The sequence below is a fragment of the Oncorhynchus gorbuscha genome, linkage group LG20, assembly GCF_021184085.1.
Source record: "Oncorhynchus gorbuscha isolate QuinsamMale2020 ecotype Even-year linkage group LG20, OgorEven_v1.0, whole genome shotgun sequence".
Taxonomy (NCBI): domain Eukaryota; kingdom Metazoa; phylum Chordata; class Actinopteri; order Salmoniformes; family Salmonidae; genus Oncorhynchus; species Oncorhynchus gorbuscha.
Window position 1 is genome coordinate 3,017,479 of NC_060192.1, and position 24,048 is coordinate 3,041,526.

The window sequence follows — 24,048 nt, forward strand, 5'->3', positions numbered from 1 at the left end:
TCGAGGGAGATTATCAGTGGTCTTGTATGTCTTCCATTTCTTAATAATTGCTCCCACAGTTGATTTCTTCAAATCAAGCTGCTTACCTATTGCAGATTCAGTCTTCCCAGCCTGGTGCAGGTCTATAATTTTGTTTCTGGTGTCCTTTGAGAGCTCTTTGGTCTTGGCTATAGTGGAGTTTGGAGTGTGACTGTTTGAGGTTGTGGACAGGTGTCTTTTATACTGATAACAAGTTCAAACAGGTGCCATTAATACAGGTAACGAGTGGAGGACAGAGGAGCCTCTTAAAGAAGAAGTTACAGGTCTGTGAGAGCCAGAAATCTTGCTTGTTTGTAGGTGACCAAATACTTATTTTCCAACATAATTTGCAAATAAATCCATTAAATGAACCCATTAAATAAATCCAGATTTTTTTTTCTCATTGTGTCTGTCATAGTTGAAGTGTACCTATGATAAAAATTACAGGCTTCTCTCATCTTGTTAAGTGGGAGAACTTGCACAATTGGTGGCTGACTAAATACTTTTTTTGCCCCACTGTATGCACATGCACACAACTAGGATTCTAATCAAGCCCAGCACCTGACTGTCATCACAAAGGGCTGTTTCGCTCTGGCATCACTCGGAAGGCCCTTAGCGCTCTACTAGGATTCTAATCAAGCCCAGCACCTGACTATCATCTCAAAGGGCTGTTTCGCTCTGGCATCACTCGGAAGGCCCTTAGCGCTCTACTAGGATTCTAATCAAGCCCAGCACCTGACTGTCATCTCAAAGGGCTGTTTCGCTCTGGCATCACTCGGAAGGCCCTTAGCGCTCTACTAGGATTCTAATCAAGCCCAGCACCTGACTGTCATCACAAAGAGCTGTTTCGCTCTGGCATCACTCGGAAGGCCCTTAGCGCTCTACTAGGATTCTAATCAAGCCCAGCACCTGACTGTCATCACAAAGAGCTGTTTCGCTCTGGCATCACTCGGAAGGCCCTTAGCGCTCTACTAGGATTCTAATCAAGCCCAGCACCTGACTGTCATCTCAAAGAGCTGTTTCGCTCTGGCATCACTCGGAAGGCCCTTAAGCGCTCTACTAGGATTCTAATCAAGCCCAGCACCTGACTGTCATCACAAAGAGCTGTTTCGCTCTGGCATCACTCGGAAGGCCCTTAAGCGCTCTACTAGGATTCTAATCAAGCCCAGCACCTGACTGTCATCACAAAGGGCTGTTTCGCTCTGGCATCACTCGGAAGGCCCTTAGCGCTCTACTGGGATATTGTGTAGGGCGTTCACTCACTGCTCTAGAATATAGAGAAAGACTGGGCAATTCAAGAGGCATCTATGCCATTTATGTCAAAACATTTTCTTTGCACCAATGTCATTATAAATAATATAGCATTAATCTTTCTATTGTTCTCTGCAAAATTACCTTAATATACTTGTACTTGACAGTGTTGATGAAATACGTACATTAATTTGCTGTGAACGTTGCTAGTTTAGACCTCGCCGCTCTTGGTTGTAGCTCTTCATATTTGGCGTTGGGAGAAGTGGAGTTGTTTCCGCAGGTTGGACCAACCAAAATAATCATATTCCCCTGCCATTTTCATCTCCAGATCCTCGGCTTTCCTTTGACTTAGATTGGCTACAGTATATTGGCGATCAATATACGTTGAGAGGGGCCAGTTTCATCATAGCACTTGATGTTTTTTGCGACTGCACTTGAAGAAACTTTAAAAGTTCTCGAAATGTTCCGCATTGACTGAACTTCATCTCTTAATGGAATGATGGACTGTCGTTTCTCTTTGCTTATCTGAGCTGTTCTTGCCATAATATGGACTTGGTCTTTTACCAAATAGGGCTGTGCTGTATACCACCCCTACCTTGTCACAACACAACTGATTGGCTCATATGCATTCCAGGTGACTACCTCATGAAGCTGGTTGAGAGAATGCCAAGAGTGTGCAAAGCTGTCATCAAGGCAAAGGGTGGCTACTTTGAAGAATTTCAACACTGTAAAAATGTTTTGGTTACTGCATGATTCCATATGTGTTATTCCATAGTGTTGATGTCTTCCCTATTATTCCACAATGTAGAAAATAGTAAAAATAAAGAAAAACCCTTGAATGAGTAGGTATGTTCAAATTTTTGACAGGTACTGTGTATGTTAGAGACATAGGGTTTGAACTATTGTTTTTCTGACCTAATTCTCTATTGATTTGTATAAACCTTTGAATGATTTTATGGGTGAACACCCTATATTGTGACAAGACCAGTTCATTAAATTAGCTCATCTGCAATGATTATGCTGTATCTGGTCTCACCAGTACACCACAACAGATTTTTTTTTAAAGTTTGTGTGTGTGTAAAGGGAAGCACTGCTGGCTTAGCTTGTTCTCCAAAGATAATGAGATCTGCACAGGAACAGAACTGAGAAAATCACTAAGTAGACTGAAGCTCCAAGAAAAGGAGCATTTGCCAAAATATGCAAAAGAGGCATTAGCAGCTAAAAGTGGCAGGTTAATTGGGGGCTCGCTAAGTTTTGGCAGACTGGCTGTGTCTTTTTCCCTCACTCCCACGAAGAAGAAAACAAAACTAAAACTGTGACAGTTGTAGTGTCACAAGTAATTGGCATTAAAATAGCATTTTATGATTTAAGATCATTATTTTGATGGTGTTCATCATGACAGTAAGGTTTCTTGTATAGGTTGTTATCAATAAAAAGACACAATAAGGTGCAGAGCGTTCGGTTTGCCTGCTGGGGGACAAGGAGATCCTAGCTCTGCTAAAACCATTCACAACTGCATGCCATCTTCAAAGGACTGTTTAATAAATGTTAACTATTTGATTGTAGACCTCTCAAAGGCCCTGCCTCGCAGTGCTAGCTGTGCCAATAGAGATTGTGGGTCCAGGCTCTGCCACAGCCGTCCGTGACCGGGAGACCCGTGGGGCGGGGCGCACAATTGGCCCAGCGTCGTCCGTGTTAGGGGAGGGTTTGGCCGGCAGGGATGTCCTTGTCCCATCGCGCACTAGCGACTCGTGTGGCGGGCACAGTGGATGCTGACACGGTCGCCAGGTGTACGGTGTTTCCTCCGACAGATTGGTGCGGCTGGTTTCCGGGTTGGGTGGGCACTGTGTCAAGAAGCAGTGTGCCTTGGCCGGGTTGTGTTTCGGAGGAAGCGCAGGTCTCTCGACCTTCGCCTCTCCCGAGTCCGTACTCGGTACGTCCAACGTAATTGGATACCACGAAATTGGGGAGAAAAAGGGGTCATTTATTTTTATTTTTTTATAGATAATTAAAAATAATAATCATATTTGGTTGTAATATCATCACCTCTCGAAAAGCATAAATCAGAAATACACAGTTCCGATTATTCCATGCAAGACAATTGCGCACATTTACAGTCACTCTATCATCAGAGTTATACAGCAGTAACTGCATCAATTGATCATGTCACTTCAGATACGTGAGGGTAGCCTGACAATATCGCTCAATATTGGCCACCATTAACTGGACATTTGAGTGATATAAAATCAAATGAACTATACCTGACAACTATGGTTTAGGTTATTTCCCATCCTTTGTGGGCTCTGCCTGTCAAGCAGCAGAAGGGCGCGTTTGAGGATGCACTGTTTGTTAGCTGGTAATGTTTACAAGCTACCGGTAGAAACTTTGTGCAGTTGGCTGAACATAGTGGTAAGTAGACCCATTTTAATTGAGGAAACTACATTGACGGCGTCGTTAATAACGATAGGATAATGATGCTGGTGGAAAGATAATGCTCAATATTGGTTGACATGATCGTGCTTGTGGGAATAATGGATCTGGATCATGATGTTGGAGCCCTGGGTTGGAGAGTTGTGTCTGTGAGAGGTGGCTGTTACAGCAGAGTAGCCATAGCGGTTTCATTGTGCTCTAAAGCAGGATGGTGGTTGAGGAGAACTCACCCTGTGGCTTGGCGTCGTGTAGCAGCTTTCGATCTGCAAAGACACAGAGGAACCGTGTCACTTCACTTCTACTTGGATGGAATACAATGAGCACCTTAAGTGTGCGCATGTACACAATGTGTGTGTGTGTGTGTGTGTGTTTGTCGTGGTAGTGAGATTGGCCCAGTGATAATACTCTTTATGACACGGGGAGAGTATGTGTGTGCGCGCGCGTGTGTACGTGCCCAAATGTGATCATGATCACAATGTGTGTGTTTTTACGGTAGGTAGTGAGATCGCCTCGGGTGAGAGGATTTTCCATCACCCGGGGATGTGTGAGTGTGTGTGGATATTGGCGTGACGAACATCAGGCTGATCGTCTCCCTCAGGGAGGACGAGAATGTATGGAGGGTTAAAAAAGGACTTGAGAAAATATGGGCAGCAGGAGAATTAAGAAATAAGTATGGACTTCCATCCAGTGTGTGGATTACGGGAGGGTGGGCATGAACTCATGAGACACAAGCTCCCCTATATGTAACAAAAGTCTAACTTTGGGGGAGGGGGGGAGTGGGGCTCTAAGTTAATCAATCATTCTCCTATTTTCTCATTTGTTTTTCATTTATTTTCTCAATATTTCAGCCCGTTTTCAGGTGTTCTCACTTTTCTTTTGACAAAAAAGGTCAATTTGTCAGCCCAAACCCATACATTAATTCAGGCTAATGGAGCCTAATGAACATCCCTCAATGTCATTACACTGTTTGGTGTTTTATAACTAATGTGCACTGTTTGGATGCTGGAATTATTTGGGAGTGGACTGTATAATGAACGTGCGCAGGTAGCCTACCTTTTGAAGTGACAATCAGACGACAATCAACATGACTGGTTGTGTTCATGCCACAATAAAAGGTAAGACCTTCTTACTGTTAAAATACACGTCTTAACTTAGGCCCATAAAACGTTTTACTTTTTTTTTTTTTAAATACAAAATATAAATACTAAGTCCCCTGAAAAAAAAGCCCTCGAATGTCACAATATAATTGAAATTCTGCTTTCATCCCATGCTGCCAAACCACTGTATGTGGGTCACTGCTTATGGCAGCACTAAGGAACTAAGGATGGATTTGTCCACAGCACTGCTGGTGTTGCAATTGGAAACGAGCCAGCCAATAGAAGACTACTTTGTCTTTGGCAATGTTTTAATTCTCAACAAAATAAGTGTGGCATTGACGATGACGATGACGATAATGATGATGATCCCTAAGAGGAACATTCTGCCGATCACAAAGACGATGATGGTGAAGATTATAATGAAGATTTGAATGATGACAATAACTACCAGGTGAAGCTGCATGTGACGTTACTCACTCTGAGTGCAGAGGCCCCCGGTGCAGTTATCTGTCCCCAGGGCGGCCCCGTCGCACAGCCTGCCTCCATGTTTAGGCTCCGGGGCTGTACATTGTCTGCTGCGCTGCGTCGCACACTCCGCACTGCACACCGTCCAATCTGTCCACTCTCCCCAGCCACCGTCCACTGAGAGAGAAGGTAGGGTTAAAAAAAACATATAGGCTTAATACAGGCATGTACACACACACACACACACACACACACACACACACACACACACACACACACACACACACACACACACACACACACACACACACACACACACACACACACACACACACACACACACACACACACACACACACACACACACACACACACACACACACACACACACACACGCGCACAAACACACAGAGAGAGAGAGAAACACACAGAGCCTTAAACCCAACACATATCATACATTCTTAGAGTTAGCAAACAGCTGAGGGGAACATAATTGCACCCCCATATGGAACTTACCGATAGACAACATACAATGGACCAGCCCTATAGCCCACCAAACAAAACCCCCTCTTCTTTCTCTCCAGGGCCGGCATTAGAAATAATAGCATGTTATGGCCTATCCTGGTGCTCAAGCCACAAAAGACAGTTTTCTTTTTTTGTCTTGTTCCATCAAGTCTCCTTTGCCACCTTACCAATTCCATAGGTTTTCAAGGTTTCCCTTTGCCTCGCTAATCTAAATGCAAATGCTGTGTTTGCAGACTGGCTGGGACTCACAGGGGGAGAAAGTCTTGTGGAAGAGAGAGAGAGTTGAGAGAAAAAAGGGGAAGAGAGAGAACGAGAGAGAGAAAAAAAAGAGAAAAAGAGAGAGGCTTATGGAAGAGAAAGAGAGGAAAGAGACAGAAAGAGAGAGAGAGAGAGAATAAGAGAGGGAGAGAATGAGAGGGAGGAGGAGAGAGAGAAGAGTGGTTGAAGAGTGGTTGAGATGAATGGAGATTGTGTTGGCGGGAGAGTGCTGCCCTCGCCAGATAACTTTTTCCCTTTTCTCCAACACGTTTCCCTGGTGATTGGTACGGTGGTCTGAAACCTTTCACCGCATGTAGAGGAACACTTGGACAGCGCTGATTGGACAGATGCTCTGATAACGAGCACCACTCCCTCTCTCTTGCTCTGTCTTTCTTTCTTGCTCTGTAAGGGCTATTCTAAACCCTTCTGTTGTTAACTATCCTGCACTCAAGTCCCTTTTCTCTGTCTCCCTTTTCTCTGTCTCCTCTGTCTCTCTGCTTCCCTTTTTCTATCCTTTTTCTTTTCAAGTTCTATTGTCAACATGCACGAGCCTTTCTCGCAAGCTCTTTCCCAACAATGCAGTACTCAATGTCAGCAGTACAATACATTCAAGTAGAACAAAAACACACGAGAAATAGAAATAAGAAGAACACGAGAAAGTAAGTAAGCTATACACAGGGTCAGAGCCAATACCATATTTACATATTTAAATGTACATTGTACAGGGATACTGGAAGGGTAGGGGTAAATATGTCTAGCTATATGGTGATTAGGCATCAAACAGATACAGTTGAAGTCGGAGGTTTACATACACTTAGGTTGGAGTCATTAAAACTCGTTTTTCAACCACTAAACAAATTTCTTGCTAACAAACTCTAGTTTTGGCAAGTCGGTTCGGACATCTACTTTGTGCATGACGCAAGTAATTTTTCCAACAATTGTTTTCAGACAGATTATTTCACTTATAATTCACTGTATTCCAGTGGGTCAGAAGTTTACCTACACTAAATTGACTGTGCCTTTAAAAGCTTGGAAAATTTGCATGGAATAGTCTTAATTTCTCAGAACAAGAATAGACTGACGAGGTTCAGAAGAAAGTTCTTTGTTTCTGGCCATTTTGAGCCTGTAATCGAACCCACAAATGCTGATGCTCCAGATACTCAACTAGTCTAAAGGCCAGTTTCACTGCTTCTTTAATCAGAACAACAGTTTTCAGCTGTGCTAACATAATTGCAAAAGGGTTTTCTAATGATCAATTAGCCTTTTAAAATGATAATCTTGGCTTAGCTAACACAACGTGCCAGTGGAACACAGCAGTGATGGTTGCTGATAATGGGCCTCTGTACACCAATGTAGATATTCCACTAAAATTCAGCCGTTTCCAGCTACAATAGTCATTTACAAAATGTCTACACTGTATTTCGGATCAATTTGATGTTATTTTAATGGACAAAACTTTTGCTTTTCTTAGGACATTTGTAAGTGACCTTTGAACGGTGGTGTATATATCAGGGTCAATGCAGATAGGCCGTTTAGACATTTGTTTGTTAGCAATTTGCAGTCTTATGTCTTGGGGATAGAAGCTGTTCAGAAGCCTGTTGGTGTCAGACTTGTTGCTCCGGTACCGTTGGCCGTGCGGAAGCAGAGAGAATAGTCTATGGCTTGGGTGGCTGGAGTCTTTTTCTGGTTCTTTCCTCTCATACCGCATGATATTCTTTATCCATGTTCACACTCTTCTAATCAGTTGTGATGTGTGTGTAGTGTGTGAGGGCAGGAGTTTAAATTCTACAGTATTTAGCAATCAAAATAATAGTCTAGTAGTAGCAGTTGTGATGTGTGTGTAGCAGGAATACACTGAGTGCACAACACATTTAGGACACCTGCCCTTTCCATGACATAGACTAACCAGGTGAATCCAGGTGAAAGCTGTGGTACCTTATTGATGTCACTTGTTGAATCCACTTCAAATCGGTGTAGATGCAGGGAAGGAGACAGGTCGAAGAAGGATCTTTAAGCATTGTGACATGGATTGTGTGTGTGCCACAGAGGGTGAATGGGCAGGACAGAAGATTTAGGTGCCTTTGAACGTGTTATGGTAGTAGGTGCCAGGCGCACCGGTTTGAGTGTGTCAAGAACTGCAACGCTGCTGGGTTTTTCACGCTCAAATGTTTCCCGTGTGTATCAAAAATGGGCCACCACCAGCCAGCTTGACACAACTGTGGAAAGCATTGGAGTCAACATGGGCCAGCATCCCTGTGAAACGCTTTCGACACCTTGTAGAGTCCAAGCCCAGACTAATTGAGGCAGTTCTGAGGGCAAAAGGTGGTGCAACTCAATATTAGGAACATGTTCCTAATGTTTTGTACACTCAGTGTATATATTTTCTCTCTCTCTCTCTCTCTCTGGAGAAATGGGGTCAGACGATGAAAGCGGTTTATGAAAGCGGTTAGGGGGGAAATGATCCTAACAGCAGCAGGGGAGCCCACCTCCTCCTTGGAGAGGAGTGCTGTCATAATACAGATTGCTTTGGCAAATAATGCAACCTTACAACAAACATATCCCCCCTCCCAGACAGTCAAGACAGTTGGATAGAATGAGAACAGACAGACAGACAAACAGACCTGGGCAGAGGGCATTACAGGTACTCTTCTGGACAGACATGCCCTCACAGAAGGTGCCCCCGTTGAGAGGGGCGGGGTTGGTGCAGGTACGGGAGCGTTTCTGGACCCCTCGCCCACAGCGCACGTTACAGGCGGACCAGTCTGTCCACAATGACCACCCTCCGTTCACTGGAGAGACAAAGGTGTAGACGGAGGGAGGAAGTAGAGGGAGAGATGGACAAAGGTGTAGACGGAGGGAGGAAGTAGAGGGAGAGATGGACAAAGGTGTAGACGGAGGGAGGAAGTAGAGGGAGAGATGGACAAAGGTGTAGACGGAGGGAGGAAGTAGAGGGAGAGATGGACAAAGGTGTAGACGGAGGGAGGAAGTAGAGGGAGAGATGGACAAAGGTGTAGACGGAGGGAGGAAGTAGAGGGAGAGATGGACAAAGGTGTAGACGGAGGGAGGAAGTAGAGGGAGAGATGGACAAAGGTGTAGACGGAGGGAGGAAGTAGAGGGAGAGATGGACAAAGGTGTAGACGGAGGGAGGAAGCAGAGGAAGAGATGGACAAAGGTGTAGACGGAGGGAGGAAGTAGAGGGAGAGATGGACAAAGGTGTAGACGGAGGGAGGAAGCAGAGGGAGAGATGGACAAAGGTGTAGACGGAGGGAGGAAGTAGAGGGAGAGATGGAAAATAGGCAAAGGAGATGGGAAGGAGGTCGAAGGAGAAGGATAGAAGGAGAGAGAGAAGAACAGGGAGAGAAAAAGAGGGGGAAAAGGAGAGAAGCCTGTACAATGTAACATGACAGCAGAGTATTGGGAGGGAAGAGTAAAAAACCTCCACACACACAGGCTAACTGCCTAAAACACTGGAGTGTGACAGGCCAAGAAACCAAAGGCATGTCAGAGAGCTCTCTCTCTCTCTCTCGCTCTCTCTGATGTGCTAGGCTCAAAAGCAGCTGAGTGATTGACTGATTATGAGTCCATTGATCATCATTCATCGTCAGACAGGAAACAGATGTCAGTGTGAGAACACATTACTCCACTACATCTGTCTGTCTGTCTGTAGGCTCTCTCTCCCAGCAGGACCTCCAGGCTCATCATTAACATGACAGGCAGTCAGGCACTATATATACAAATGTATGTGGACACCAATTAAAATGAGTGGATTCGACTATTTCAGCCACACCCATTGCTGACAGGTGTATAAAAAAAGAGCACACAGCCATGCAATCTCCATAGACAAACATTGGCAGTAGAATGGCCTTACTGAAGAGCTCAGTGACTTTCAACATGGCTCCGTCATAGGAAGCCACCCTTTCAACAAGTCAGTTCATCAAATTTTTGCCCTGCTAGAGCTGCCCCGGTCAACTGTAAGTGCTGCTATTGTGAAGTGAAAATGTCTAGGAGCAACAACGGCTCAGCAGTAAAGTGGTAGGCCACACAAACTTGCAGAACGGGACCACCGAGTGCTGAAGCATGTAAAAATTGTCTGTCCTCGGTTGCAACACTCACTACCGAGTTCCAAACGGCCTCTGGAAGCAACGTCAGCCCAAGAACTGTTTGTCTGGAGCTTCATGAAATGGGGTTCCATGGCTGAGCAGCCGCACACAAGCCTAAGATCACCATGCACAATGCCAAGCGTCGCTGGAGTGGTGTAAAGCTCGCCGCCATTGGACTCTGGAGCAATGAAAACATGTTCTCTGGAGTGATGAATCACGCTTCACCATCTGGCAGTCCGACGGAAGAATCTGGGTTTGGCGGATGCCAGGAGAATGCTACCTGCCCCAATGCATAATGCCAACTGTATAGTTTGGTGTAGGAGGAATAATAGTCTAGGGCCGTTGTTCATGTTTCGGGCCCCTTAGTTTAAGTGAAGATAAATGTTAATGCTACAGCATACAATGACATTTTAGAGGTTTCTTGACTTGGGGGAGGCCCTTTCTTGTTTCGACATGGTCCATGCAGAAATGGTTTGTCGAGATCGGCGTGGAAGAACTTGACTGGCCTACACAGAGCCCTGACCTCAACCCCATCAAACACCGTTGGGATGAATTGGAACACAGACTGCGAGCCAGGCCTAATCGTCCTACATCAGTGCCTGACCTCATTAATGTTCTTGTGGCTGAAAGGAAGCAAGTCCCCGCAGCAATGTTCCAACATCTACTGGAAAGCCTTCCCAGAAGACTGGAGGCTGTTATAGCAGCAATGTTCCAACATCTAGAGGAAAGCCTTCCAAGAAGAGTGGAGGCTGTTCTAGCAGCAAAGGGCAGACCAACTCCATATTAATGCCCATGATTTTGGAATGAGATGTTTGACAACCTTTTGGCCAAGTAGTTTAGCTACACAGATGACTGATAGGCCTCAACAAGTTCTGTGTATAGACAAAAACAGTAGCTGGATTTCCAGCTGTCTTCATGACTGTCGGTGTGGTGATTTGGTCTCATTGACACAGAGGAGGAGGTTTTGAACTTGCAAAGTGGGAAAAAAATATAATACTCAGAGATGTTTCACGAGGTTTAATTAATCCGATTTGATCGTTGTCTTTCTGTTCACACAGTCCTGTGGAGTTATTGATAGGTGCTATTCGGTTCCTATCACTCTTTCCTTCCTTCCTACAGTACGAGCCTGCGAAAGCACAAGCAACAGAGAATCCGAGCCTCCAGGTAGCTAGCAGGCACGCAGCTGTGGAGTTTTGACAGCTCATGTCAAAGCCTTCCCGATGTCTTGAAAGATCTCGTCGTGTTTAAGCTCAACCAGGAAGTTGCTCATCACATTCCCGTCACGGGATGGAACATAACACTGAGACATGTCAGCTTCTGACTGCTATTAACACCTACTGCTGTCTGCTGCCTATGAGAGACTGATTGGAGTAAATGAATTGACAGAAGGCCAGAAAGCATCTTCTTCAGATACATGTCAAGAGAAAGGAGATGCTAACAATGTGAAAAGGCATGTGGAACGTACCCATGCAGGTACATTAAAAGACAGAAGAGAAATAGATGTGATGTGACAGGCTACGGCGAATGACGGAAAAATACAAAAGGCTGAGTGGAAAATACGAGAGAGAATAAAAGGGATGTTGTTTGAAAGGAAAATTCTCACATAAATATCCATGAATTGTGTGTCAAAATAGGACAACTCTGTATGGTTTATTTGTTGTACTTTGTGTCTGACCACACTGTGACTTAGTGAAACAATTGAGCACCCCTCAAAATCAAGCTGCTCTTGATTGAGCTTGCCTTTGTGCAATGGGAACTAATTAGAATAGTCCCAAAAGGGGCCTCCCGGGTGGCGCAGTGGTTAAGGGCGCTGTACTGCAGTGCCAGCTGTGCCATCAGAGACTCTGGGTTCGCGCTCAGGCTCTGTCGTAACCGGCCGCGACGCACAATTGGCCTAGCGTCATCCGGGTTAGGGAGGGATTGGCCGGTAGGGATGTCCCCGTCTCATCGCGCACCAGCGACTCCTGTGGCGGGCCGGGCGCAGTGCGCGCTTAACCAAGGTTGCCAGGTGCACGGTGTTTCTTCCCGAAACATTGGTGCGGCTGGCTTCCGGGTTGGATGCGCGCTGTGTTAAGAAGCAGTGCGGCTTGGTTGGGTTGTGTATCGGAGGACGCATGACTTTCAACCTTCGTCTCTCCCGAGCCCGTACAGGAGTTGTAGCGATGAGACAAGACAGTAGCTACTAAAAACAATTGGGGAGAAAAGGGGGGAAAATTCAAAAAAAGAATCGTCCCAAAAGTGAAAATGCTGTCTGTCTCTCAAGACTGACTCAATCAAATGCTCAAAGTAATCGAAATATTCATTAGGTACGAAATAGAATAAAGCTACCTGAAGTTGTCCAATAAGAAATGCTAATTGCACAATATTTTGAAATATTTTGCTACGGTGTGTCCTAATGAACACAATCCAGTTGTCTTACCAAATACGACCACAGTGGCGGTGAGGCTGCGTCTCTTGGCCACGATGTTGCTGGCCAGACATGTGTAGTTTCCCGAGTCAGACAAACGCGCCTTCTGGATGATCAGGTTGTGGTCTGCCCGCGTGTCGATATTCCCATCTGAGCCCACCGGCTCCTCATTCTTCAACCACTCCACCTAGAACAACAGAGATTAATAAGGAGTGAGGCTGCCATTGGTCAAAATCAGAAATCCACCAATCAGAATGAAGAATGGGAGTGAGGCTGCTAAAAAGGTACATTTGAAATCATTCTTGCACAGGTTTGGAGTAACATTGTAAACTAAATATTTCCTAATGACTCACCCTGAATTTAATGTTAATGCTCTATCGATCACTACATACATATAATTCACTGGCCCGAAGTAGGCGTTCCAACCCTCACTATTAGAATCAGCCTATGTAAGCAACTCCCAGCCTCCCTTCAACCAATCAGAGGGATTCCCAGCCCCCCCTCAACCAATCAAAGCAATGCTCTCAGCAGGGTCACACACTCCAACCATTAGCAATTCAGAAGCCATGTTGCGAGCGAAAGTAATTAGGAATTACAAACTAAACTAACGCTCCTCTGATGCTTCCCTAGATCGCATGGCTGGCCCAGTAAATTGAAATGAATGTGCCTTTGGGTGGAGGTGCTCAATGAGAGCGACTAGCCAGGGCATTTGGGAGCAAAGCTTGATTTATGACTGTGTGTTTGACGACAAAAACAATTCTCCCCACCCCACTGGGAGCCCTGTTGGTGTGTGTGTCCATTTGCCAGTAGAATACCAGAACCACCAATAACAGACAACCTCAGAGATTGCTTTGCTCTTTGGTAATGCCCCCAATAGACAAATGCGAGCAGAGAAATCCATAAATCACCAGTCATGTCACAAGTGGCTTTTTTCTCTCCCTTTGATGGCCAGAGAAGTCTTTCATCATGTGCTTTTAATTTCACTCTTTTCACAGTTCTGCTCCAGAGCGCCAAGAGAAACTAAGCTGGTGGCCCTTCTCTTCCTTTCTCTCCACACAATCGTTCCTGGCCTTTAATGACTAATCAACCCCCACGTTGCCCTTCCAACTACTTTCTCCAGCACTGCTACCAACGACATGTACTGAACAGAGGGGGTCAGCACTAAGAACCTGCCAAACCAAAAAAGGAAGCCATATTGTTTATGATCCCCCCCCCACCCAATTGTGGATGTATTTATTCACACATAAAACAGGGTTATTCTACTTATTTTCACCATCACACCATTTGTCTTTACTAGTCATTTATTATTTCTCACTGTCTAATGATGACCTTTGTGTTGTTGCTCATCCAGACTTCCTCTTCCCCACTCTCTCCATCTCTCTAATGTTTCTGCTTTATTGTTTAATATCTCTCTCTCTGTCTGTGTGTGTGTGTGTGTGTGTGATTTGCATTGTGTGTCCCGGAGTCTGTGTGTGGTGTGTGTGTGTGATGTGACTGTGATGTGTGTGATAAGGACGTAGGGACTGTGATAAGGATGTAGGGACTGTGATAAGGACGGATGTGTGATAAGGACGTAGGGACTGTGATAAGGACGTAGGGACTGTGATAAGGACGTAGGGACTGTGATAAGGACGTAGGGACTGTGATAAGGACGTAGGGACTGTGATAAGGACGTAGGGATTTGCATTCTGTGGTGGCAGTCGGATGGACCGTAGGGACTGTGATAAGGAGTCTGGCTGTTGGGGTTGGTTGGGAGGGTGGAGGGATAAGGGTAGGGACTGTGATAAGGACGGATGGGACGTAGGGACTGTGATAAGGACGTAGGGACTGTGATAAGGACGTAGGGACTGTGATAAGGACGTAGGGACTGTGATGAGGACGTAGGGACTGTGATAAGGAGGGACTGTGATAAGGACGTAGGGACTGTGATAAGGACGTATGGACTGTGATAAGGACGTAGGACGTAGGGACTGTGATAAGGACGTAGGGACATAAAGCTCAGGGAGGGTGGGACATGGATTTGTTTACAGTCATTTGCCACATTTGTTCCAATTAGAAGCACTATGTGTGTGTGTATATGAAGTGTGTGATTGAGTGATTGCACATAATGAAGGTTTGTGTGTATGTGTGTGTGTGTGTGTGTGTTGATAAGTGTCTGATGCCGTCTCCCCAAGTTGATTTGCTCTTAAACCGTAACAAAACATTTTAATTGGTGAAGCACATGTCTTAAGCTGAAGGCGCAAACAAAATAGAACACACATATGTAATGGAAACGCTTTATACATTAATTAAAAGTTGCCTAATTAACTTATTCCACAAATGAGAAGCACAGGGCTTTTCATGGCCTCGGTCTCCCACAACCATCTGTTACTCCTGTGTCTGTTCCGTCTGGACAGACTGATACTGACAGTGTGGCAGTCTGTCTTGATAGCCCATTTCGTTTGACTGGTCAGACTGTCCTCAAGTGTGTCATGGTACAGGGTTGTGCCATATCTACTGGTGTCATGACAGGAGCGAGCCAGCAGGGGGAGGGGAGACTGGCACGCCACGGTGGGAGCGGTATGGAGGCATTGATATTTATTGTGACGGTTTGAAGCTGCTCGAAATTGCAGAGATGAAAAAGTTGACATCCGTGGCAGCGCCCCGCGCCCCTCATTTGCAGAGAATTAGCCAAAGGAGCCAGAGCTACTACTTCCCAACCTTGACTCAACAACAAAGCTAAGCGCCAATCAGGTCATTCCACTCAGCACATACATAAAAATCAGGTTTAATAACTAATCACTCCGAAACAAAAAAAGTAACCGGCCGCCACATTTACATTCATTAACAGTGGAAGTGAAAGCGACAACAAGGCAATTACCAAACATTGCGGCATTTGCCCGTTTCCTTCCATCCAACTCAATTAACTATGAGTTTCATTAACAAGCCCCTTACGCCTCCTCCATCACTCCTTCCTCTCCATCCCCTCCTCCCTCAATCATGTCCAGCCTTTTCCCCATCGACGCTCCGGTGACTTTTGGAGAAATCACATTAAACAAATGAGCTTTCCGAATGTGACAGTGACATTACGCTGTGGTGGGGGCGGTGGAGGCTGTGGTGGGGGCGGTGGAGGCTGTGGTGGGGGCGGTGGAGGCTGTGGTGGGGGCGGTGGAGGCTGTGGTGGGGGCGGTGGAGGCTGTGGTGGGGGCGGTGGAGGCTGTGGTGGGGGCGGGGGAGGCTGTGGTGGGGGCGGTGGAGGCTGTGGTGGGGGCGGTGGAGGCTGTGGTGGGGGCGGGGGAGGCTGTGGTGGGGGCGGGGAGGCTGTGGTGGGGCGGGGAGGCTGTGGTGGGGGCGGTGGAGGCTGTGGTGGGGGCGGTGGAGGCTGTGGTGGGGGCGGTGGAGGCTGTGGTGGGGGCGGTGGGGCTGTGGTAGGGGGTGGAGGCTGTGGTGGGGGCTGTGGTGGGGGCGGGGGAGGCTGTGGTGGGGGCGGTGGAGGCTGTGGTGGGGGCGGTGGAGGCTGTGGTGGGGGCGGTGGAGGCTGTGGTGGGGGCGGTGGAGGCTGTGGTGGGGGCGGTGGAGGCTGTGGTGGGGGCGGTGGAGGCGGTGGAGGCTGTGGTGGAGGCTGTGGTGGAGGCTGTGGTGGGGGCGGTGGAGGCTGTGGTGGGGGCGGTGGAGGCTGTGGTGGGGGCGGTGGAGGCTGTGGTGGGGGTGGGGGAGGCTGTGGTGGGGGCGGGGAGGCTGTGGTGGGGGCGGGGGAGGCTGTGGTGGGGGCGGGGGAGGCTGTGGTGGGGGCGGTGGAGGCTGTGGTGGGGGCGGTGGAGGCTGTGGAGGCTGTGGTGGGGGCGGTGGAGGCAGTGGTGGGGGCGGTGGAGGCTGTGGTGGGGCGGTGGAGGCTGTGGTGGGGGCGGTGGAGGCTGTGGTGGGGGCGGTGGAGGCTGTGGTGGGGGGGCGGGGGAGGCTGTGGTGGGGGCGGTGGAGGCTGTGGTGGAGGCTGTGGTGGAGGCTGTGGTGGGGGGTGGAGGCTGTGGTGGGGGCGGTTGAGGCTGTGGTGGGGGCGGTGGAGGCTGTGGTGGAGGCTGTGGTGGGGGGCGGTGGAGGCTGTGCACTAAACCTTCGGTGTGTCCTTGTCTTATCTCGCCGTCATTTGGAAATGTTATGTTTATCAGTGAATAATGACATTTTAAGCACTTTAAATTACTTTGGATCAGCCGACTTAATGATTAATTACAATTTGGGGGTGGAAGATTGGTTGGTTAATACGATGCCTAATGATTGTGAAGTAAAAAATGTTCCTCCCAAAGTTATTGAAAAGTATTTTTTTCCTCTCCACATCTTCAAAGTTTTTTCCTTTATTGCCTTGAGTAATCTGTGTGATCATCTTCTTGACAGTTAATATGGGCCTTTCATTGTGGCTGATACTGTAATTGTGTTTTCATTATGCTACTTTCATCATTTACCAGAGATGATTCTTTACTTCCTATTGCGTTACATTTGCAACACAATTAAACATGACAGAAATATTTTATTTTCTGCCAGATCTATCAATAAACCAGGTGTACAACGGAACCATCTTGGCTCGGATAGGAACCCCATTGTAGCTCTAGGTTCTTGATTTTCACTTTCAACAAAACAGCCAGGTGTTTATACACTTCCCTCTTCATATGACACAACAGTACAGAATGTCACCTTTAATTTGAGGATATTTCCACACATACGGTATCCGATTTAGAAGTTATAAGTATTTGGACTAATTCACTTATAGTGTATTAAAGTCGTGAAAAGTTTAGTATTTGGTCCAATAGCGCACAACTACTACATCAAGCTCTACACAGTCATTGGATGCATTTGCAGTTGGTTTTGGGTTATGTTTTGCCCAATTGGATTTGAACGGTGAATAATGACTGGAGTGGTTTACTTTCTAAGTCAGTATATATATATATATATATATATATGATGTTTCTGAACACTTCTACATGTAAACAAATCCTGATAATGCCATGATTAATAAAAATCATAAATGAATCATGAATAATGATGAGTGAGAGGCGACAAAGTTAGAGGCTACAAAAAGAACATACTAACCTCTCACCATTACCTATGACGGAGTAGTGTCACGTTCACTGTCTTCAAACTTCCTGTCATAAATGAGCCAAGGCATGTAATTCCACATCTTTAATCAAAGTGAAACCTTCCCCCAAAAAAAACAGGTTAACAGAAACCGCCCGTGACGCAACCGTTGCGCACAGAAAATAAATAATTACCCATAAACACGTGGGGGAAAAAGGCTGCCTAAGTATGATTCCCAATCAGAGACAACGATAGACAGCTGCCTCTGATTGGGAACCATACCCGGCCAACAAAGAAACAGACAAACTAGAATGCCCACCCAAATCACACCCTGACCGAACCAAATAGAGAAATAAAAAGGCTCTCTAAGGTCAGGGCGTGACAGGTAGGGAAGCATTTGTTGGGGGTATGATCTTTGTCCCTCTGTAACTTTCTCACTCATCAGTATTCATGACTCATTTACGATTATCCATAATCACGGTAGCATCCATATTCATCTAGAAGTGTTCGCAGACATCTTATATTCTTACTTACTATCAAAGTGACTCCAAAATTACACAATATTTTTTTTTTTAATTCAATTCCTACTGGGCAAACATAACCCGAAACACAAGCAAAACAAGCTTTTAAATGCATCCAACAAACCTGCTGTCTTCATTGCATGGAATATGGGACCAAATACTAAACCTTTGACCACTTTAATACACAATAAGTGAATTTGTCTAAATACTTATGACTTCTTCAAATGGGGACACTAGGTAATAAAGTGCTTTCATTTCTAAAATGTCAAACAGATATGTATGTAAATACCCACAAATAAAAGGTGACATTCTGTACTGTCACCTGGTATGAAACGTTTGATCTCAAATCCAAAAGGCTGGAGTATAGAGCCAACTTCAAAATGTTAGCTTTACTGTCCAAATACATACAGAGGGGAGTGTAGATAGCGCCATCAAGCATCTAGTTCAGATGTGTCTGCTCCAGTCACAGTCCCCACCAGCTGTACTCTGGGACACAAGCAGCGACTGACTTTGCCATTTTGGCTCCATTACTACTGAGCCAGATGGAGTGACATTCAGGGGTGTAGTGCTGCCGGAGCGCACCAGAGCCTCGCTCCGCCACTTCTCACAGTGGTGCTTGTTTACTAAGTTAGATCAAAGCTGAATCAATGTCTGCAAAGTCATACACTATTTAGTATTCCACACAACGTAACCGAATAGAATAGCAAAGTATAATGATACCGTTAAGACCGAAAACAACACTTTATTTCTTATGAGATTTTAGGATGATTAGCTGAGTGGTCACATTATTTTTCTCATGTGGCTAAAAGCCAACAGTGTGCGCGTGCCACGGCATCACTAGGAAAAATATGTGCTTTGATTGAAACATATATATATATATATATAATATAAAAATAGGCCTAGCTATGCTATTTGTTACCACCAGGGATGGGCAAAAATGCCAAAATACAGATACGAAATACCATAAAAGTATAAGTATAAAATAAACTACAAAATACTTGTATTTGTAATTATTTAAATAAAATACATGTATTTTGTATTGTAACATACAACAATAAATGTGTTTCTTGCTATGACTGTGATATGTTGTTGTTTAAGAGTGTCTGCTAAATGTAAATGCATAAATGAACTGCAAAGCACACTGGGTATTAGTATTGGCTTTGTTTCAGGGCGAAGCCCATTAGAGTAATACTCAACATGATTTACAATTGTTCATTTTTACATTGCCATTTCAGCAGATGCTCTTATCCAGAGCGACTTACAATTAGTGCATTCATCTTAAGATAGCTACAGTTGGTGACACAACAACATATCACAATCATATCAAGTTCATTATCCCTCAACAAAGTATTTATCAAGATTGTTACATATAACATTTATATATAGTTCATTTAGCAGATGCTCTTATCACACCATAGTGCTATCAGACTTCTGATACCAAATGCAGGGGAGGCAACAAAATGTGAACCACAACAAAATGGTGTAGAAAAGTATTTTGAAAATACAAATTACAGTATTTTGTACGTACAAAATAGAAAATACATCGGAGAGTAGTTAAGATCAGTGTAATACAAGTGACAAAATACTATATTTTAAATACATTTAACAATACTGCCCATCTCTGGTCACCACCATCTGCTCTAATACGCTCACGAAACCGAGATAATTCAGGATCTAAATGCATAATCCCATGAAACTGATTGAGATCAAATGATCATCAGTAAAACAATACTTTATTATCCGCGATTGACAGATTAAGTATGCCTAATTTGGTGTTTGAGGGTATTAAAAATCAAAACATTTCTTCAGATAATATTTGTGGGTATAAGCAGATGTTTGCATTTAGGATGCATTTTAAAAAATGTACTTATTTTTTCTCCCCAAATGGTAGTTACAGTCTTGTCCAATCTCTACATATCCCCTATGGACTTGGGAGAGGTGAAGGCCGAGAGCCATGCGTCCTCCAAAACACGAACCTGCCAAGCCACTCTGCTACTTGACACACTGCTCCCTTAACCCAGAAGCCAGCCGCACCAATGTGTCAGAGGAAACCCCGTCCAACTGGCAACCGAAGTCAGCTTGCAGGCGCCCGGGTCCACCACAAGGAGTTGCTAGAGCGATGGGACATCCCAGTAGGACAAACCCTTCCCAAAACCAGACAATGCTGGGCCAATTGTGCGCTGCCTCATGGGTCTCCCGGTCACGGCCAGCTGTGACACAGTCGGGGATTGAACCCGGGGCCGTAGTGACACCTCCAGCACTATGATGCAGTGCTTTAGACCGCTGCGTCACACAGGAGAACTTAAGGATGCATTTTACGCATATTCTAAAATGCTAAACGATAATCTGTCGGTACAAACATTGATTGAGAAATTATAACACCATTTACATTTTTTTGGGGGGGGCGTTACAGTACCTAACAAAACAGCACTACACCATTGTTGACATTGTCTGAGCGAACAGAACAAAGAAACAGAGAGGATACTGTGATGATATATTGGTGCATTGCTTTCAAACAGTATGGACAATCACAACCATTACATGTGCATAGATAAATCCGGTGAACTGTCGGCGAGTTAGTTAATGTTGAGTCAAATGTCGATTCATCTGTGCACGGCTTGTATTAGCTCAGCAATAATGTGTTTTCATGAAATCATAACGCGATGCAAATTGCATCAAAATGTGAAACAGCATTCAAATAAACAGCACGACCAAAGTAAATTAAGTCGTGGCAGCCAAAAAAAAAAACACAGCAGGTCAGCTGATCAACTCTAAACAGTTTCTGAACCTTTCTCTGATCCAAAATGTCTTCCGAGCTACATTCACAACAGGGGTGGTAAAGTCCATTAAAGTGGAACTGACAGCGTTTTAGCAACATTAAATCACATTATAATCTGTTCACATATTCCCCCAGGAAGAAGATTTTTATTTGTATTTTACATTAACTGGGAAGCAAGCACTTAGATACGGATATTTTCACATTTTCATACTTTCATAGAATGCTCGGGAATGACATAGAGTGAGGCATTTGTGAATATTCTATAGCAATACAGAGTGGGAAAGCAGCCGTGTGTTTGTACGAGTGATAGAACCTGCAGTAAATAAAACCTAATGGGAGAAAACATACCTCAAAGTCCGTTCAAGAATGTAAAATTATGATTTTGGAAAACGTTGTCGTTCAGTACAAACTGTTCCGCAACGCAGAATGGTGCACCATAACCAATCAGAGCTACATTAGACCTATATGCAATGTGCCTGCCATCATTAACTTTGAACTGGACTGTGTGTTTACAGGCAGTAACAACAGCACGACTTTAGATCATTAGAAAGCATTTACCAAAATTCACAAAATACACCTCTATGGATTTCTGTAAATATGTAAATACCATGGGAGTCCACTTACATTTGGGAACTTTACAGTCCTATTGGTCCAACAACCTTGAACATGTAGGCTCTCTCTCCCTCATTTGCACATCAACAACAACAAACAGATCAGCAACTAATCAATGTTAGCCAGAGCCAGATGAGCTCAAATCTAATGAGGAAATACCCTCTCAAATGTTTTTAAACTTGTAGTTGACCATCAAAATTGCAATGATAAACGATGGGGAATAGCAGCCTGCTCACCCTTCTGTAGCTTGCCTGCCAATACATGCTTGTCCCAACCCATGTTTCGACAACTGAATGGGAACTTGCCTGCCTGCCCTCCCATTTGATTGATGCCCAATACATTTGACTGACACCTAAGAGATATGCTAACAACATAGCTAGCTAGCAAGATGATTTACTATCCTTGCTAGATAATCAAATGACACCTGCATCTCTAGCTGTAGCCACCGAAATACGATATGGCGGAAAAGTCGTCCACTCACCCACTCCTCCAATGACATGTCAACTTCCCAGCAGCTAGCTAGCTAATGTTAGGATCCATATAATTAGCTTTCTAAATAAATAGCGACATAAATAAGCTAACCTATTAGCCACGTTATGACTGACTTGAAACAGTGCGTCTCGAAGTGCTGGGGACAGCAAACAATGAGGTTTACATCCTGATATCAATATGTATTGGTGAATAAGCTACACAACATGACCAAAAGTATGTGGACACCTGCTTGTCGACCATCTCATTCCAAAATCATGGCCATTAATATGGAGTTGGTCCCCCCTTTGGTGCTATAACAGCTTCCACTAGATGTTGTAAAATTGCTGCAGGGACTTGCTGGCTCTCAGTCGGCATTCCAATTCATCCCAAAGGTGTTTGATGGGGTTGAGATCAGGGCTCTGTACAGGCCAGTCAAGTTCTTACACACCAATCTCGACAAATGATTTCTGTATAGAGCTCGCTTTGTGCACGGGGGCATTGTCATGCTGAAACAGGAAAGGGCCTTCCCCAAACTGTTGCCACAAAGTTGGAAGAACAGAATAGTCTAAAATGTCATTGTAAGCCTAGCTCGAACCATGAAAAAAGCCCCAGAACATTATTCCTCCTCCACCAAACTTTACAGTTGGCACTATGCAATCGGACTGGTATCCGTCTCACTACCAGATGGTGAAGCGTGATTCATTACTCCAGAGAATGTTTTTCCACTGCATTGAACTGCATCCATATATTCTGCCAACAAAGCCTTACTCTATGTCATGGAACTTGCAGTCAAATAAAACCTATTTTTAAAACCTCTTATAAAGTATATATGATATCTGTTTGTTTCATATATGCAAAGTAGTTCAAACGCTGTCAGTTCCACTTGAAGTGATGTTTGGTTAGAGGAGTTGTCGTTACTCCCCAGATACATGTGGAGATGTTCAGACGGTTACATTCCCACTGTAGATGAGAATATCTCCTTGGTTGATGTTGGAGAAACGGCTGGACTTCTATGTATTATTGAACCACTGACTTTCTTCACCGGAGTCACATTCATGAATGTGTAAACTTACTCAAAATAGTTTTAAAATGACTAAAACCAAATCAAAACTGTGTAGAAATGATAATGGACCTACATTCATACAATTTCTTGACTGTCTTTCACCAAAATGAAAGCTAGACAGTTAGGGACCATAGAAAATTCAAAAAATGATGGATAGTCTCAAGTCTTCATAGCCGTATATACGGGATACACATGGTAAACACTCTCCGCTGAAATTCTTACTTGCATGTTACTTCTGGACAATGCAACAACAATGAGAAACAATACAAGATAAGAATGGTGAACATAAGGTACATGGCTACAGGTACAGGAAGGCACAATTTATAGACCCATGTTTACATGTGTTTTGGGGAAGGTTGGATTGAGGGCAGGAGTTTAAATTCTACAGTATTTAGCAATCAAAATAATAGTCTAGTAGTAGCAGTTGTGATGTGTGTGTAGCAGGAATACACTGAGTGCACAACACATTTAGGACACCTGCCCTTTCCATGACATAGACTAACCAGGTGAATCCAGGTGAAAGCTATGGTCCCTTATTGATGTCATTTGTTAAATCCACTTCAAATCGGTGTAGATGAAGGGAAGGAGACAGGTCAAAGAAGGATTTTTAAGCATTGTGACATGGATTGTGTGTGTGCCACCGAGAGGGTGAATGGGCAGGACAGAAGATTTCAGTGCCTTTGAACGGGTTATGGTAGTAGGTGCCAGGCGCACCGGTTTGAGTGTGTCAAGAACTGCAACGCTGCTGGGTTTTTCACGCTCAAATGTTTCCCGTGTGTATCAAAAATGGGCCACCACCCAAAGGACATCCAGCCAGCTTGACACAACTGTGAAAAGCATTGGAGTCAACATGGGCCTACATCCATGTGGAACACTTTCGACACCTTGTAGAGCCCAGACTAATTGAGGCTGTTCTGAGGGCAAAAGGTGGTGCAACTCAATATTAGGAACATGTTACTAATGTTTTGTACACTCAGTGTATATATATATATTTTCTCTCTCTCT

General features: G+C 44.8%; 1 protein-coding gene across 1 annotated transcript in view; it reads right to left on the reverse strand.

Moving 5' to 3' along the window:
- Positions 1-24,048, reverse strand: part of LOC124006611 (netrin receptor UNC5D-like) — an 86,942-nt gene that overhangs the window by 5,418 nt on the left and 57,476 nt on the right. The window contains exons 5-8 of the mRNA XM_046316664.1: positions 12,564-12,738; positions 8,666-8,833; positions 5,274-5,438; positions 3,930-3,962 (exon numbers count right to left, since the gene is read on the reverse strand). Coding sequence (XP_046172620.1) covers positions 3,930-3,962; positions 5,274-5,438; positions 8,666-8,833; positions 12,564-12,738 — 541 coding nt within the window. The remainder of the gene's footprint in view (positions 1-3,929; positions 3,963-5,273; positions 5,439-8,665; positions 8,834-12,563; positions 12,739-24,048) is intronic.